Source organism: Benincasa hispida, chromosome 10 (assembly GCF_009727055.1).
Source record: "Benincasa hispida cultivar B227 chromosome 10, ASM972705v1, whole genome shotgun sequence".
Taxonomy (NCBI): Eukaryota; Viridiplantae; Streptophyta; class Magnoliopsida; order Cucurbitales; family Cucurbitaceae; genus Benincasa; species Benincasa hispida.
The window spans coordinates 21,795,935-21,814,210 of record NC_052358.1 but is presented as its reverse complement, the minus strand read 5'-3'; the positions used below and the strand labels follow the sequence as shown (position 1 = coordinate 21,814,210).

Sequence of the window (18,276 nt, the reverse complement as noted above, 5' to 3'; positions counted from 1 at the left end):
TTAAGTATTAAATAGGGATGGAAAGCAAAATCTCCCATAAAATTGATTGAATCCAAATTATCTCAAAATAATTTTCAAAAACTCAATTGAGGTTTTTATTTTTAATTCGATCTAAAGATTGAAAAGCATTAATAAAAGTGACAAATAAAACAATCATAGAGAATGAAACAATAAACCAACTTAAATTTTAAAAGCATTATAATAAACCTTATTAAAAACAAAATCAATTATTTTTCACAAGTCAAGGTGAGTTAGTTCTACAGGAATTAACATGACCTTCCACTTAGAGATTCGATCATCCATCCCTACAACTGTTGTACTAAAAAAAATTTGTCCCCCATAATTTTGTTCATTTTCTTCTATGATCATCATCACTGCTAATGGCAATGTCATATAATAAATCCCAAGAATTTTGGACACCATATGATTGTCCATTAACTCAGTGCATAAGACACTATTTACCATCTTAAAGACCAATAGTTCAATTTTTCACAAAAAAATTGTTGAATAATAATTATAATAACAGTAAGATGAAGAAGAAAATCAAACTAAGCTCCCAATTATTACATCAACAAAGCATCAAAATTAACATCAAACTTTTTTTCTTCCCTTTTTGACAAGAATATGAAATATTGAACCTAACTGTGGAAGTAGTCTGCTTAATTACCCATTTTCCCTGCAATGTTGATGCAAACATATTTGGGATTAGACCAAATTCATGGCCAAACAAGGAAAGTTTCGTCCCTTAGAATTGGGAGAGAACTCTCTACGAATAAAAGTTTGTTATTCAAGATGTGATTCAAAATTAGACAAGTAACAAATCAAATCTAAAATGTTAATTAAACCCTAATTTATCTAAAATAACAAAACAAACCATACTAATTATCTTTTCTCCTGCATCAAATATCATATCAAATTCAGTCCATTTTATGAATAAATAGGAAAGCAAAATAGACAAAATAGACAAAATAGGAAACCATTTTATGAACTAGTTGGAGTGTGATAGACAAAATAGGAAAGCAAAGCAACAAAAAAAAAAAAAAAAAGGAAAGCAAAGCAAGGCAACTGACCAAACTGTAGTCGATTGGTTGGTGTCAATCTGGGAAAATTCCAAACCAGAAAAGGCCGCTATCAGAGTCGGTTCGGTGGTGGTTTGGTTGAAGAACGGACTTCGACCAACCAATGTTCACCCCTATTTTATATTGTGACTCATAACATTAGGAGTCATAATGTAATTTCAATAGCTGAGTATCAAGAAACATAAAAGTTGAAAACTTCTGAGCCCTAGTATCATCTCGTTGATCATGCTTTGAAAGGTATTAATCTAAGTAACAACAGATAAGTAGATAGACTAATTGAAAGAAAATATATTTAAACAAGAAACGATCTTGTTTTAAGAAAGTAGGCAACAATAAACCCAAGTAGAGAAAAACAGAGTGCTAGATCCATTTGGGAGATTTCTCAAGGCATATAAGGCAAAACAGGGATCAAATCTCCATTGGAAAAACCCCCAAGACAACGTTTTCCAAATAAGGTAAGGGTAAATTAACAGAACACAAGAAAATAAAGCGGGATAACACAAGAACAAGCAGAGCCTACTTAAACAAAGAGTTCATAGAGTGCTCTAGTTTGTAAAGACCCATAAAAGTTGGAAAATGAGAGAAGCTTCGATAACACGACCTTACTTGTGAACAGGATCTGTTCTATAGGTTGTGTAACTGTATGCTTGAGTTCTAAGAAAGAAGCTTTGATAATAGTAAAGCTAGCCGAAAACAAAACCCCTGTAACTGAACTTGAACATTAATTAGCTCATGAGCCAGAGGAAAGGAGACGAGGAAGGACAGAACACCTGAAAATTTGAAAGAAGTGATGTCATGTGGATCTTGGCGGGTGTCTGAAAAGTAAATTAACAACTCTTTACTTCTGGTGTCATCTTTATCATCATGTTCCCCTCAAAAGTAAGACTCTCTCCGAAAAAAACTCTTCCAATTGCTTCAAACAATTGCTTCAAAACTCACAAATTCCTTTCTTGTTGGTTTCTTGCCTCCACAAGTTGTCCATATCTTTCACCCAGCATTATGCAGCTGCAATTTTTCCAAAATCTAAAAATGGGTTCAGCTGAAGCAAATCGTCAAATACACGTTAAGCACCCAAAAATAGGAGAGAGGGTAAAGAAGATACTAGGACACTAGACTTTCCATCAAATAAATGCACCTAGAACCTTGCTTGGGCCATCTCGTAGGATTAAATGAAAATAGAGGTACATCGTTCTTCCACACTTCATTCATAAGCTCAACAAATAATAAAAAAATTTATTCAAAGGATTTTCCATTGTGGATGAGAATAAGGGCCTTTTATGTGAACAATGTTTATCAGCAAGAAGCAGAGGACTCTTGTTGCTCAAATCCTCCTCAACCTATTCGTAATCAATTCCCTTTTCAGCGAGAAACTGGAGCCCTCGTCCCCAAAATGGGACAAAAATCCGACTTCGCTTCATCTTCCATTTCTGCACCTCCAAGCACGATATCACACATGGAAGAGAGTTGGAAACTGTCATTTCGGCGATGAAGGGGAACAAGGAGAAGTATGGTGGTTGGTAGCTAAGGAAAGGGGAGAAATTTTAATGCATGCTTAATTGATGGGTGGGTCTTGCAGTCAAGCTTCCTTCTACCTTTGCACTTGAGAGAAAGGAAATACAAATTTCAAACCAGCGCACATTTTTCCTGCATTTAATATCAGTTTCCAGAAATGCTAAATCTGAAGGTTTTATCGCTATATTTTGTTCTAGTGCTAAGGTCCTCATAGTACAGGACTGGAGGCCAAACCGCGGACCATTGCTTGATTTTATGAAAGTTAAAGCATTGTGAGGCAAGTTGATAATCATTAGTACTACGTCATGTGAAGGAAAAATTACCGATGTGGCGGTTAACTCCAAACCTTCAGATGCAGATTAAACAACAGTTTTGCCTCTAGTATATAACTGCAAACCACATTGTTGTAGTCTCCCCGAAACTACCACAAAATATTCAAAGATACAATGCCAGTCCCTCGAGTGGATAAACTACGCCACTTGTATGTTCTTATAAGGTCCTTTGTCTTTTGCAGCCTTCCAGGAAAGTACGCCATAGAAGAGCATCCGGGGGAAAAGGCATGGAGGCAATCACCTTCTCTGCTTCCACAACATGTCCATGTGAAGAAAGCAAGTCAACCACACATTGATAATGATCCATTTCTGGTTCAACCCCATATTTCACTTTCATCTTACTAAACAACTCCATTCCTTCTTTAACAAGCCCACCGTGCTTGCAAGCTGTAAGCACTGCACCGAGAGCTACTCCATCAGGTTTAAGACCTAAAAACTCCATTTCTGCAAACCTTTTTAACGCCTCATAAGTATGGCCATGTAATCCAAGGACAGAGATTAGAACCGTCCATGTGATTAAGTTTCTACCTTTCACTTTGTCAAATATTTTTAAAGCACATTCAATGCTTCCACATTTTCCATACATGTCAATTAGCAGATTACACACGAATGTATCACAACAACCTAAACCAGTCTTTATTATAACGCCATGAACTGAACTGCCCAGAGCAAGGTTGGACAGTTTAGCACAAACACTCAGAAGGGAGATGAATGTATAATTGTCTGGGTAGATTTGGAGTACAAGCATGCATTTAAAAAGTTCTAGAACTTTGAAATAATTATCCATTTTGGCACAAGCTTCAATCAAAATATTCCAAGATATAACGTCAGGTTCTTCAAGTGGACAAAGCAATTTCTGTGTCTCATCGTATAGACCAACTCTATTATAATATCCAGCAACTATGTTAGAAAGCACAACAGAAGGCTGTTTGTTAGAATCAGAGATGTAAGCCAGGACATCAGATATGAGACCATGTTTGGCATAGGAAGAAGCAAGAGAGCTTGATACATAATCATTTTCCTCGTAGCCCATTCTTATAATCAAACAATGAATCTGAGCTAACTCTGAAGCTAATAGTGTCTTCATAATGGCCGAAAATGTAAATTCATTCGGTCGATTACCAAAACGGAGCATTTCTATCAGTAAATACATCGAGGAAGTGTAGCAATCGATTGAGTAACCCGAAATCAAAGCGTTCCAAGAAACCAAATTTTTCTCAGCTATCTCATCAAAGCAGTGACGGGCTTCCTCCAATTTTCTGAACGTAGCGTAGAAGTCAATCAAAGCAGTACCCACAAATACATCAGATTCCAGAGCATAACAAATTGCCTTTGAATGAAAATATTCCCCATAAATTGAACTTTCAAGACAACTACAAGAGTTGACAGCGTTTACAAATGATGCCTGAGTAGGAATTAGTCCATTTGATACCATAGTATAAAAGAGTTCTAATGCTATTTCAGGTCTATTGACTTTTGCCCCCACGCCAATGATTGAATTATATGTCACAACATCCCGCACAGGCACCTCTTCAAACAGTTTGTCAGCTAAGAAAAAGCCTCCACATTGTAAATACATATTCACCAGAGAATTTACAACAAAAACTTCATAATAAAACCCAATTTTAATCACAATTCCATGTAACAATTGCCCAAATTTCAAGTCTTCTTCCCGTGAAAAACAAGACAAAACACCCACAAAAGAGAACTTGGACAGTTCTATCCCTCCACACATAAGCTCACAAAACATAAACTTACATTCGTCCACAAGTTGGTTACGACCAAGTAGTGACAATAACGAATTCCATGTCACTAAACTTTTCCAAGACATATCTTCAAAAACCCGTAGAGCTTCCTTAAAGCATCCATCCCTGCCATACAGCCCCAACAAGGTCGTTCCCACAACAGCACCAGAATGAAACAATCCATTTTTAACGGATAACCCCTGCAACTGAGCACCCTGCCAAACATCCAACAACTCTACCGACAATAACCCACCAAATGTGAATTGGGTCGGTTCAAAACCACAATCTCTCATCTCCGAAAACAAATCCCATGCTTCCTTCACAAAACCAAGTCGGCTATACCCACTAATCATCGTGTTATAAGATACAACATTTCGGCAAGGCATTTCGTCGAACACATCACGTGCCACCAATAACATCCCAATAGAAGAATACTGGAACATGAGATTATTATGCACAAATATGGCCTGGTTTGGAACAGGACCCATTGTAATTGTGAGAGCATGAAGGGGTTTTGTGGTTTTGAAGGAAGGAGCCTTGGAGCATGCTCGAAGCAGGTGGAGGATAAGGTGATGGTGCTTAATGATATGGCCATTGAAGCTCATGCAGTTCTGTAAGGAACTTGTTTTGATTGCAACGTGGGTTCTGTTTTAACATAAAAAGTTATATACTTTTCCTTACCGGTGGTACGGAACAACTGAATAAGCTCCTGTTTCCATTAAGATTCAATGAAAAAACATCAAAGAAATTCGTGTCATAAGAATATGCATCTTCTTACCTGTAAGCTGTTCCTCCATTACCGTCCAACAAAATAAAGTGAGACCTTGTCGTTCATTCATATTCATCTGATACAAACTCCGGTGCGGAGTGAAAATTGAGTTAATTTTGAGAGCATAAATTTTGACTTTTGAACTCCAAGAAGCTTCCTATAAGAAAATTCCCGAAGGAGGTTTCGACGAGTGAAAAAACTCCATAAGAATTAGCCCACGGCCCGGCCCATAAATCAAGACGGCCCAACAAAGATAGAAGCCCAATCATTAGTCCGGCCTCATCTTTAAAATTTGTTGATAAAATATCGCGTGAAAAAATCAATTTATTAATGGGAGATTTTTTTTAAAAAAAATAGAAAAATATGGAAACTATTTACACAACATAGCAAAATTTAATCATTTTTTATAGAGGGTTGATAAACGTTGTCTATCAATGATAGGAAATAAGGTTGGCAAAAATTTATGCAAGGTTGGGTCCCCGCGAGTCCCCGTCCCAATCGGGATGGAGAACCCCCAAGGATCCTAACTAGGTCCCTAGTAGGGAACGGGAAAGGTATCTCGCCCGTCTCCATCCCCGATTAAATTTTTATTTTTTAATATATATATATATATATATATATATATATATATATATATAACGAGGATAGGTCCTCGCGAGGACCCATTTCCTCGGTGGGGATAGGGGAAATACACCGAGACGAGGATGGAGAGTCCCCCTGCCCTACCCCGACCCCGTTGTCAATCCTAATAGAAACTGATAGAAATCTAACATTTGATATTATGTGATGACAAAAGTCTATCAATATTTTTATTTCTGTAATAGTTTGACATTTTCTACAGTGAAAATTTTTCTTTATTAATCTATAATTCTATTTTAATACCCTTAAAGATATATTTTTCATACACGTGTGTAATTAATTTTTTTTTTTTAATTTATAAAGGTATTGGACACGAAATTACAAAGTCAAAGGTTTATGCATCTACCATATGACATTTTAAAGTTTAAAAAACAAAATAGATGCATAAGTTAATTAAACTTGTAATTTAAATCTCATTGGGCAATTATTTCATGTTTGGTAACTCCTTTATTTTCTTTTTATAAAAAAATATTTTTTTATTATGGTTTCATTGTTCCCGATAAACATTTGATTTCTTACTCAAATTTCAATTTCAAAATAAAATAAAATAAAATAACTACTTTTTTAGTTTTTAAATTTTTGCATGGATTTAAAAAAACATTTATAAAAAGGGTAGACAAGAAAAAAAAAAGAAATAAAAAAAAATGGTGTTTATAAGTTTAATTTTTAAAAATAAAAAATCAAATAGTTATAGAATAAGGTTTTAGTTTTTCGTTTTCTATGTTTTAAATTTATATTTATTTCCACGCAATTTTTTTTTTTACTTTTTTTTTTGTAAGTTTTTCGCCTTTTTCTTTAAAATAAAATGTAAAATTAGTGTTTATAACTTAAAATTTTAATTGTGACAAAATGTTCTAACTTTTTATTTAAATGAAGTAGCCTTCTCAAAATTTATTTTCTTCAAAGGGAATCTTTGTTCTTACTTGTCAACAAGTGACAAAGACTATGTTTAGACATTTCTATCTTTTTTTATTTCGAGAAATTTTTAATACTACCTACTCATGATTTGACACGTCATTAAATGATATGATATTTTAATGCATAGGTTTTTTACCATTCTTGAATGTAAATAGTATGAAAATTTGTTCATATAGGTAGTAGTTAGTACTAGATATTTTTTCAGGTTTTTGCTTTTTATTCTACATATTAAATTTTCAATAGTAATAATGTTATAGGTAATTTTTTACTTAAGAAGATAACCCAAAAAATGAAAATAACATGGAGGATGAAACCAGAACAACGTCGGAAGGAAGTCGAGGGAAAGAACCTGCCTTTTTTCTAAAGCCTACCTTTTATAGGCCCACATCTAAAGGCAATTGGGCCATTTGGCCCAAAAGGCCCGCCCTCGGAGGCTGAGGCCAACTTTCCCTAGCTGGTTTTCCTATTTAAGCTTGATCTGATCGTTTTGCGTTTTATTTGAAAAGTGATTTGACCTTGGTTCCTTCATTACATACAATGGATGAGCCTGAAATTCTATATAGGGCCATTATATGTACAAGTCTAACAAAAATATTCTACAAATAAATGTAAAAAAGGTGTTCATAACTTCATAAATTAACTAATTTAATACATTACAATTGTCATTTACAAGTTTTCCTGTTTTGAAATTGATCCATGATAACTTCAACATCTAACTTATCAAATAAATCGTTTTCAATATAGGTTATAAGACAATCATTCATTTATTGACCTCTCATTCGATTACGCAATCAAGTATTCACATTATGCATAGCAGAAAATGTTCCCTCTACAATAGTTGTGGCAACAGGTAAAATCAACATCAATGTTAGTAATTTGTAAACTAATGGGTAGACCTTGTCTATATTCGTCATGACGTTTTTACTGCAAGATCACATATGTTTTTTAGCTCAACAAACTCAATATTTCAACGCATATCAATAATATAATTTTGAAGTTGATTCTCAAGCATAGAGAGTTCAATAGCTAAAAAATCTTTTGGATAAAAATGAGCAAGTTAACTAAGTTTTTTTCTATCAAAGGAATAAATGAATTACTCGGATTTAGACATGCCACACAAAGAAGCAATTTAGTATTTGTTTCAGTAAAATGATGATGACATAGAAAACTTCAACGGGATAATGATGTAAACTTGTAACTGGTTGAGAATTTCACCTTTTTCCTCCTTGAATTAGAAATATGTCATCTATTTTAAGGGCTTCAATATCATGACTATGACAGAAATCAGAAACCATACTCAACAGCGAATCCCAATTAGATTCTCTTGTTTTCTGTAGTATTTCTTTACAAATTTTTGACTAAATTTATTGCATTCAAAATATCTTATACCAAGATCTACATGTAGTTCTTCTAGATTTATTTATGTATAAGATTGATTAGAATCCAATCAATCCAAAACATTTTTCTTCTTTGAAGATGATGCATCTACCGTCTTTATTGTTGTTTTTCTTTTATAATATATATCCATATTAATTTTGAATTAACTTTACAAAAGTATTAATAATAAGAATATTACATTCTATTATATAAATTTAAAAGCATCAAAACTTAAAGTCTAAGAATATTTTAAAACTTACTTGTAGAGCTCGTATATCGAAATGAATGACAACAAATAATAATCCTCTAGATTGAACTTTGAAATTAATTCTAAAAATCTATACGAGTAATGTAAATGTAAAAATAACATAGAAACAAACGAAAATATATATAGCACAATGTGAATATAAAAATTATGTAAAAAAAAATGAAGGAAACCTTTTTAATAGAATGTTCTTGAAAATTGAGATTGAAAAGTGAATTTAAAAAAGAAGAAAAAAATGTATAAACTGCCCAGTTATGTTGCCGATAAAAAAAAATATTATTTGACTATCTATTTATTAAAAAAAAAAGCACATTATATTTTAAACAACACATTGTTTGACCAACTTTTCTTTTATTAGGATTTTCATGAGTTGGACTTTAAAAGCCCATTAGAGATGAAAAAATCTAGGTAAAAAGTCATGTAAAATTCAAAATAAAATGTTGGCAAACTTTAGGATTCAAACCCTTGTGCGTCACTAATCAATCAACAATCCACACCAACAAGCTAGTACCAATATTATTACATAGAATGAACTTTATATATTCATATATATATATTAATACATATCACTTTATAATTTATATTAAAAATACAAAACATAGATAAAGCACACACTAGTCTGTTATTCTAATTGTTTTACTAGTGACCTCTTTTCCAAAATACAAATTCACCGTTGGTAGCACATGAGAGTCAGGTGAGTTTTCTCGACCGTATTTTGCCATCAACAAATAATATTAATAATAACTGTGAATTTATTTGAAGAGTATATATATATATACGTACGTATCATATGTATATTTGTATGTATGCGTACATATAAAAGATAGAAGGAGACAAACAAAACTGCATGCGCTGTCCAAGCAAACACCATTCTTATGGGGATTGTCAAAAAAGAAAAAAGAATTGTGGAGTTTTGCTTCAAACTCAATGCTTCACCACCACAAAAGAAAAAGTGTTTGGGTGCATGCTTGCCCTCACCCAACATACAATAATTATAACAAAACAATGACATTCTCACTTTTTTTTTTTTTTTTTAATTTTTCAATGTCTATCAGTAATAGATGATAGTAGCCTATAACTGTATAGACTGTGACATTTTACTATATTTGTAAATATTTTGGTTCATTTTTTATATTTGAAAACATCTCTATTTATTTCTCACTTTTATAAATGGTTAGATATATTCATTTGTTTATAGGTTCAACATCAACATAAACAGTGATTCAATATTTCTATACATAAATATGAACAAAATAACACTATTATGAACTTAATAATCTTAATAATAAGAATTTTCAATACAACGTAAAATGCTTATTTGTTAATTTGAATGTTTATAGAGATATTTATAAAACTAATTATTTGGGTTTTTTTTTTCTTTGAAAAGTTTTATTTGAGTTAATTCTACCTTATTTCCAACTGCAATTGAAAGCAACCTCACCTTAAAAAAAAAAAGTTACAAAGCAATTGCCAAACTTTAATACCTCTTTCGACCTTTCACATTTAATTTGTATTGCATATACAAGTGGTGTTAGCTAGCTAGGTTGTACACTTTTGAGTATTATACCCCTTTGATTACAGCTCTAAGAAACTAAAGTTAAATTATAAATTTGGCTTTTACCATTTGGACATATTTTATATTAAAACTTTGGCCTTTGTGAGATTTTGATAGTTTGATTGGTCTCTATAATTTTAAAAGTCGTTTGACAAATCATTGTTTCAATTGAGATATTATTATTATATTAACTATGTTTTTTCACACATTAGTCATCTATTTCGAATTTGAGTAATTATGTTATTGGTTGACTATATTAGGGTTTAAGATTGAGTTAAAAAGATAAAATATATTAGGTGATGTGCATTTTTCTTTTTCATAATTTGTTCAAATTATATATGTTATTGAAATTGACGAATAAAAGAAAAATAGAAAATAGTATAGAATCGACATAGAAATTTATGTGATTTATTAATAGTATTTTAGTTACATCCACGAGATAAGAGGAGACCAGTTTTCTTAGAGAGAATCATTCAGTAAATACATATTATAGATGTATTTAGTATTAGAGAGTTTATATAGTACATTTTTTTAAATTTTGGGATCATAAACGTAAATAATGTAAAGATGACAAATACCAAAATAGCTTATGTTTACCGATTGAAAGCCTTCCAATAATATAGGTAATAAATTTACCCGATATATGTATATATGAATTTCCTTATTAAAAAATGTGTATTTGCTAATTTCACGAGCTACATGAATCAAATTACATATCCACTTTTACCAATAATAAACCAATAAGTAACCAAACTTGAGTTTCACAATCCAACCTTTACTTCTGTGGTTTGTTAGTTTATACCATTTAAAAACATATATGCTGCATACTTAGTTTAGTAGTAATGGAGATGAAAATTTTCCTTTGTGATCAATTTAATTCCTCATCTCCCTAATACAAGTTAAAATTCTAAGTCTGGACAAATTTAGAGTTGATTTAAATCTTCTTAAGTACTTAGGGAATATTTCAAACACATAGTTAATATCCTTGTTTGTTTTATAAGATTTCATTTTTAAAAATCCATGATATTTTTATTACGGAATTTTAAAACTCATATGACATGAGTTTTTAATATCCTCCCTCTCTACATGTAGAATGTTTATACTTGAGAAATGACTCAAAATATAATCTAATCAATTAATATCAATTAATCATTTCTATTAATTTCAATAAATTATTAAATATAAATATATTATTTAGACTTAATACATTTAGAATTAATATTTTATATTATCTTAACTATTTAATATAAAGTTTAATTGTTAATCGTTAATATTATAATTAATTTATATTTATTTAATGTAAAAATATTCATTTGTTATTATTTTAAGTGATTAAATAATTAATTGTTACTATATATTAGTAATACTAAATTTAATTCATGACTACATTAATTATTCTCTTAAATTTAATACAAAATTGGTAAAAAAAAAAAAAAAAAAAAAAAAAACCAAACAAACAAACTCATATACTTAACTTTAGTTATAGGTAGATTTCTCGAGTTAGGCAGAGATCGAGAGTCTAAAGAGAGGAGACAGAGAAAGTCTAGGAACTTAAAAACCTACGAGGGCTCTTAGTGGAGTTTAGAAAATCCATGGGGAAGCTTAATGGAGCTCTGAGGACCCATGGGGAGCTCTGAAAACCTATGAGAGCTCTTAGTTGAGCTTAAAGAATCCATGGAGAGAGCCTAGAGTGAGCTCAAAGAATGAATGGAAAAAACCTAGAGTGATCTTAAAGAACCCATGGAGAGAGTCTAGATGAGCTCAAAGATAGTGGAGCTCAATGGACCCATGGGGAGATCTTAGTGGAGTTTAGAGGATCAATGGGGAACTTAGAGGAAGCATGGAGTACCTACGAGAGATGCTAATGGAGCTTAGATGACCCATGGGAAGAGCCTAGAGTGAGCTCAAAAGTAGGAGCTTTGAAAGCCTAGTAGAGGCTTAGAGGACCTATAAGAAAGTCTAGGGAAACAAGCTCTAAGGCCCATGAAAAGGCCTGGAGGACCCACGAGGAAGCCTAATGGTAGCTTAGAGGATCCATGGGGAGCCCAGAGTGAGCTTAACTACTCTTGAATGAACTTTAAGAGGTAGCTCAAATGACTCATGAGGGAACTTAGTAGTACCACCCATGAAGGACTCGAGAGTCACATAGAGGACCTATAAGTATTCATGGAAAACCTTTGTTGAACCCATAGAGATGTTGGGGTTGATGACCTAAATCTTGTAGGTCTTGTAGTTTGTAATTGTAATGTACAAACGATTTATTTATATAATAAAATATGAGATATTTTATTTGACATTTAGTAACATTAACCCACAAACCAATAAACTAACATCCAAGGTTATCTTTTGTACCTTAAATATGTATGTAGAGACATATAGGTAGATCATGTTTAAGTGATAACCTAAATGGTTTATAGTAGATGGATAAGGTTGGGTACCTTATTCTTGTGACACTACGAATACGACCCACTTTGTAGATGTTACAGTTGTCGTAAAGTGCTACAAATGATCTGATCCTAATCATTCATGTGGAGACATATGAGCGGAGGTGTTCTATACAAAAGAGTTTGTATAAGTCCAGACCACAAAATGAATAGTCTCGTTATATGACATCGTTAATAGTAGAGACTTACATTTCACCGGGATGACCATAAATGACATGACCTGAATCTTGAGTGAGTTGTCAAAAAAGTCTATAAAGGCGGTTCTTTCATTTGTATAGATAAGAAGGCCAGATCACCGACTCAATAAGCCTATCATTTTGGGGATTCGTCTGATTGGGGAGTTGGGAACACAGCTACATAAGACGGAATTCACTTCTTTCCTAATGTCGGAGTAAGTAGATAAATTCCTCCCTTAAAGGTTGATTCTGAGGCTTGAACAATGTGACATCACACACTCTCTTGGCCCGAAAGGGGTTTGGTTATAGTTGAACTATGACTTATTGTCCATTATAGGGATCAGTGGTACTTAAGAAGTTAGATGTAACAATAGGGGAAAAACTGTAATTTTGGCCTAACTGTACTTACGAGCAATTTGTGAATGGTCATCGCACTATTGACTGGTTATATCCAATGAACACAAAAATATATCTGTAATGCGAAGAGTACAACTGTCGGTATGGATGGGATTCATATAATTATATTTAGTATAAATGTCATACATTATTGAGAGAAATAAAACTATAGGTTATATTGTATTTGATACAATATGAAAATTTATTTGATGTAACATATACTTATATATATATATATATATATAATAAGTTAGTTTTTGTGTGCGGGTGCGTATGTGTGCGTGCGTGTGTGTGTGTGTGTGCGTGTGTGTATGGAAGATCTTAGAATAGATGAGTTTGAAATTGTCGGTCTATAAAGGAACCATTGATGTATTAAGTGGGAGATGCACTCAAGTATTAGTATTACAACATTAAGTGGTGGTAGCGTAATCACCCAACAAGCATTAACTCGGTAGTTCCAAAAATTGAAGAAGGATAGATATTAGCCTATGCATCAACTACACATTACTACCTTCTATAAACGATCAATGGGACATCTAAAATCCCCTACTATTTCCTATCGTCAAGGACTCACAAACCTGAGATTAACTTAACGTCAGAGTGTGTATTACAAAAATCTAGTCTTTTCCTGACACCTAAAATTGTCAGGATATAGATGAAAACATGTCAGGAGATCATCTCCCGACAAACATTATCTCATCAGGAGAATAGTCGAAAAATCGACGTCGGGAGTCATACTCCCAATGCGCAACACCTACTCATCGGAAGTTTGTATAAACTCCTGATGGGGCAACCACACGTCGATAGTTTACTTCTCTCCCGACTGTTTCAACACCGTCGGACATTTGAATGACCAAATGGATGTCCTCGTTCAATCTCTCGACAATTGTGTACCTCGTCGAGAGATACATGCACTCCGATACTGTCGTTGGGAGATTGAGACTTTTTCTTTTTAATATTCCTATAATTGCTTTTATTTTATTTTTTTTTAATTTTGACCTACATAACTTAAAATTGAAACCAAATAAACCATATTAAGGAAATCTAAGGCCCTGCTTGGTTTGTGATCTGAAAATTTATTTTCGAAAACAAAGAATTAGTAGAAAACAAAAACAAATTCTTCTTTTTTTTTTTACAATATCCGAAAACATGCTTGATTCCAAATTAAAATTTTGAAATTTGAATTCAAAAATCAGAATCTATATTTGGTTGTGAATTTGAAAATGCGAGAGAAGATTAATTTGTGTTTGATAAAATTCATTATTCTAGATAATTAAAAATAATAATTTAATATAGTATTTTGTTATTATAATGAATTTTTATTGTTAATAAGGGAAAGAACAATAGTGGAGAGAGATTATATAATGGAGAAAAGTTTTTTGAATTTTCGAAGTACAAGTGATAAAATGTGTAAGAGAATAAAAAACTTATTTATGAGAAAATAATATAAATCATTTCCATCAAGATAAAGTGCAAAAAAAAAAAAATTATCGAAAAATAAGATCCTAGAAATTAGTAGGATTAATGTCGATAAGATGTTGAACCATTTAAATTATTGATATATTCATATTTCTTCATATATTTAACGATAAAATCAGGCTTCTTAGCTCTGAAAAAATTTATAGATAGAAGCAGGCTTCTCAATTCTGGAAAAAAAAGTTTATAATGTTCAATTTGTAATTTGTATAGTCTGACATAGATGTTTTAAGTGTATTTTATGTTCATAATTTTTTTTAAATAAGGAAAAAAAACAATTTATTGTTTTTTAAAATGTGTTATTTTAAGGACTATTTTTGAAAATCGTTTTTGAAACTAAGTATACCAAACATGTTTTTATTATTATTTTTTTTTGTATTTTTTGTTTTTAAAAACATAAAAATGAAAATGAATCATGATCCAAACGGGTCGAAAGTTTTCACATATATTAAATTTAAACAAAGTAATCAATAGTATTCTTTTCTACATAAAAGAGAGAGAAGTGTACTAGATAATTATGTTTACATATAGATATGATGGTCCACAAAATATATCTTGAGGAACATATAGAAGAAAGTGTGATGACCATGTTGTGAGCTCGTGACGCCAAAAAATGCTCCTCTAAAGCATCAAATTTACCTACAATTTAATTAAATTGATATATTAGTGTACATTATTATTAAGATTAAATGTATGAATAACTCTCAGCCCAACATTAAAACTTAACAAAATAATACCAAAAAAATTTACTGAAAAATATGAAGATATAGTTTAAACTTACACTCATTTCAAAACAGTGTTAGATTAGGGAGAAATCAGTGACATAATTAGATTAGAGGTGCCTACACCCTACATACTTTGTCAATTCAATCGTTTTAAATTTGATTTACAAGTCTTAATGATTTTAGACCCCCTCCCCCTCCCCAACAAAAACACAAGAACCACAACCTTAGGAACCAAACTTAGCCAATCTAACATTTATGAATAAATGCATATTATTAGAGTTAATGTCCTAAATCGAGTGTATCTTGTAGTTTGTAAAGAAAAATTATATATCTAATAAAATAAGAAGTATTTTGTTAATGTTTAAATTGCATTAATTCAATCCAATAAATTAAGATCCATGGTTATTTTATGAAACTTAAACATGTATGTAGAGATATACAAGTAGATCATGTTTAAGTAATAACCTAAACAGTCTGTAATAAAAGAATAAGGTCGGGTACCTTATTCTGGTGACACTACGAATACGACCTGCTTTATAGATGTTACAATTGTTGTAAAGTGCTACAAATGATCTGATCCTGATCGTTCATGTGGAGACATGTGAGCGGGGGTATTCTATATAAAGAATTTGTATAAGAATGGATCGCGAAATAAATAGTCTCTCTACATAACACCATTGCTAGAAGAGACTTACATTTCACTAAGATGGCTACAGTTGACTTGACCTTAATTTTGAGTGAGTTGTGAACTTCTGCCTATAAGGGCAATCCTTTGATTTGTATAGGTGAGAATGGCCTTGTTAGCCGACTCAACAAGTCTACTATTTTGGGGACTTGTCCGAGTAGGGAGTTGGAAATACAACTACACAAGATGGAATTCACTCCTTTCCCGACTTTAGGAAAAAAAGATAAACTGCTCCCTTAATAGCTGATTTCGAGTCTTGAACATTGAGGCCTCAACCTCTCACTGGCCTGAGAGGTGTTAGTTTATAGTTGGACTATAAATGGTTTGTTCATTAGAGGGATCAGTGATATTTAAAGAGTTAGACGTAACTACAGTGGTAAAATGATATTTTGACCCAGCTATAGTTATGAGCAATTTGTGAAGAGTCGACTCACTATTGATTGGTTAAATTCATAGACACATGAATAAATTTACAGTGTGAAGAATGCAACTATTGGTCTTTAGTAGAGTGACCGGTAGTTAATGAAAATTGATTAATTTAATTAAAGAATTTAATTAATTAATCTTATATCATTGGGGCTTCTAATCTATAGGTTCATTAGGTTCCCTTGTTAGCTCACTAAAGAATGTATAAGAGGAATGGTTTGAATTGTTCAAATCAATTGCATATTAATAAGATTAATATAATATGGTTAATTATAGATGTGATCTATAATTAAGAAGGAAAAATAATTGAATAAGATTAACATATTAAAGAGATGCATACATATAAATATGTGATAATTATATGTTGATTAATTATATATTAAATATGATTTAATATAGTTGTTTAATTGATTAATTTATGGTTACTTAATTAATTTTTTAGAAGTAGAGATAAATAAACATGCGATGTTTATTTATTGATTAATTATATAAATTAAATTGGATTTAATATATATGGTTGTTTAATTATTGGAATAATTAATTCAATAAAAGTTATTTAATTAAATTAGAGCTATAGTAGGAATAGGAAAGGCTAAGAGAAGGAGGTCACCACTCTTCTCTATAAATAGGTCTTCATGACTCATATTTGTGATACAGTTGAATTGAGAATTTTGAATCCTAGTCTCCTACTACTTCTCTCAAAATTCCTCTTCTTTTCTCTACTCCTATTTCTTCCTCTTCCAAGTTTTAGAGACCACACATCCAATTCTTGGAATCCTATAGAATAACAAGGTTTCACTTACGGTGGTGTCCCTTGATCATTGAAGAGACGTTCCAAAGAAGATGTGGAGGGAATCGTGAAGAATTTGGGAATCTATAAAGGTAAGTTTTAGCTCTTCCCTCTTTTCTTCTTTTAATGCATGCCAAGCTCGATTGTTTATCCATTATGTTATTATGTTTATACTGTATTTTGTTTATGTAAAATAAAAAACAAAATTGCAAGGCGATCACACGCTTCCACTTGGGATTCAATTCCTTCACATACCACTTTAATGACTCCTACAAAAAAAATTCTAATAACCAAAGTACATCAACTCTAACTTTCATGAACCCCCCCCCCCCCCCCCCCACCCCCCAAAACATTGAAACTCCACGAACACAACATTCAAACTTAGCAAGACACATACTTTTACAATTCATAAACATAAACAACATTTAGGTAATTACCTAAAACAAAGCTAGCTATATGATTTCAAACTCATCCCCCAATAAAAACACAAGAACCACAAGCTTAGGAACCAAACTTAGTCAATCTAACCTTCATGAATAAATGCATACCACCTTAATAAGTTTTACAAAATAATTCTAATAACCAAACTATGTCAAATCTAACCTTGATGAATAAATGCAATTCAATTCCCCCCTCCCTCCAACATTCAAACCCTAAGAACGTAACATTTAAACTTAGCAAGGTGTATGCTTTTACAATTCATAAACATAAACAACACTTAGGTAATTACATAAAATAAAGCTAGCTATATGACCTTCATGAATAAATGCATACCACTTTAATGAGTCAATACAAGAAAACACCACTTTTTCGATGGTTAAAATTGCTAGAAAATGGTAAAAAAATGCATCAGAAGACCACTCCCGACAATAAACTAGTCGTTAGGAGTTTAGTCGGGATATACCCATCAGGAGAACATCTCCCGATGCAACAACATATATCGTCAGGAGTTTATATAAACTCCCGA

General features: G+C 32.0%; 1 protein-coding gene across 2 annotated transcripts; it reads right to left on the bottom strand.

Moving 5' to 3' along the window:
• Window positions 1–485: 485 nt before the first annotated feature.
• Window positions 486–5,588, bottom strand: LOC120089514 (pentatricopeptide repeat-containing protein At3g58590). Of its 2 annotated transcripts, XR_005485202.1 has the most exons (3): window positions 1,850–5,585; window positions 1,071–1,192; window positions 486–676 (listed from the first exon to the last, which is right to left on the bottom strand). XR_005485202.1 is itself a non-coding variant. In XM_039047012.1 (2 exons), exon 2 carries the CDS (start codon window positions 5,271–5,273, stop codon window positions 3,081–3,083), a length of 2,193 nt encoding a protein of 730 aa, XP_038902940.1. In that variant the 5' UTR covers window positions 5,274–5,313; window positions 5,447–5,588; the 3' UTR covers window positions 1,344–3,080. The 2 variants fall into 2 exon arrangements, 1 of the variants encoding a protein (XP_038902940.1); XM_039047012.1 differs by lacking the exons at window positions 486–676; window positions 1,071–1,192 and having other exon boundaries at window positions 1,344–5,313; window positions 5,447–5,588.
• Between the last annotated feature and the right edge of the window lie 12,688 nt (window positions 5,589–18,276).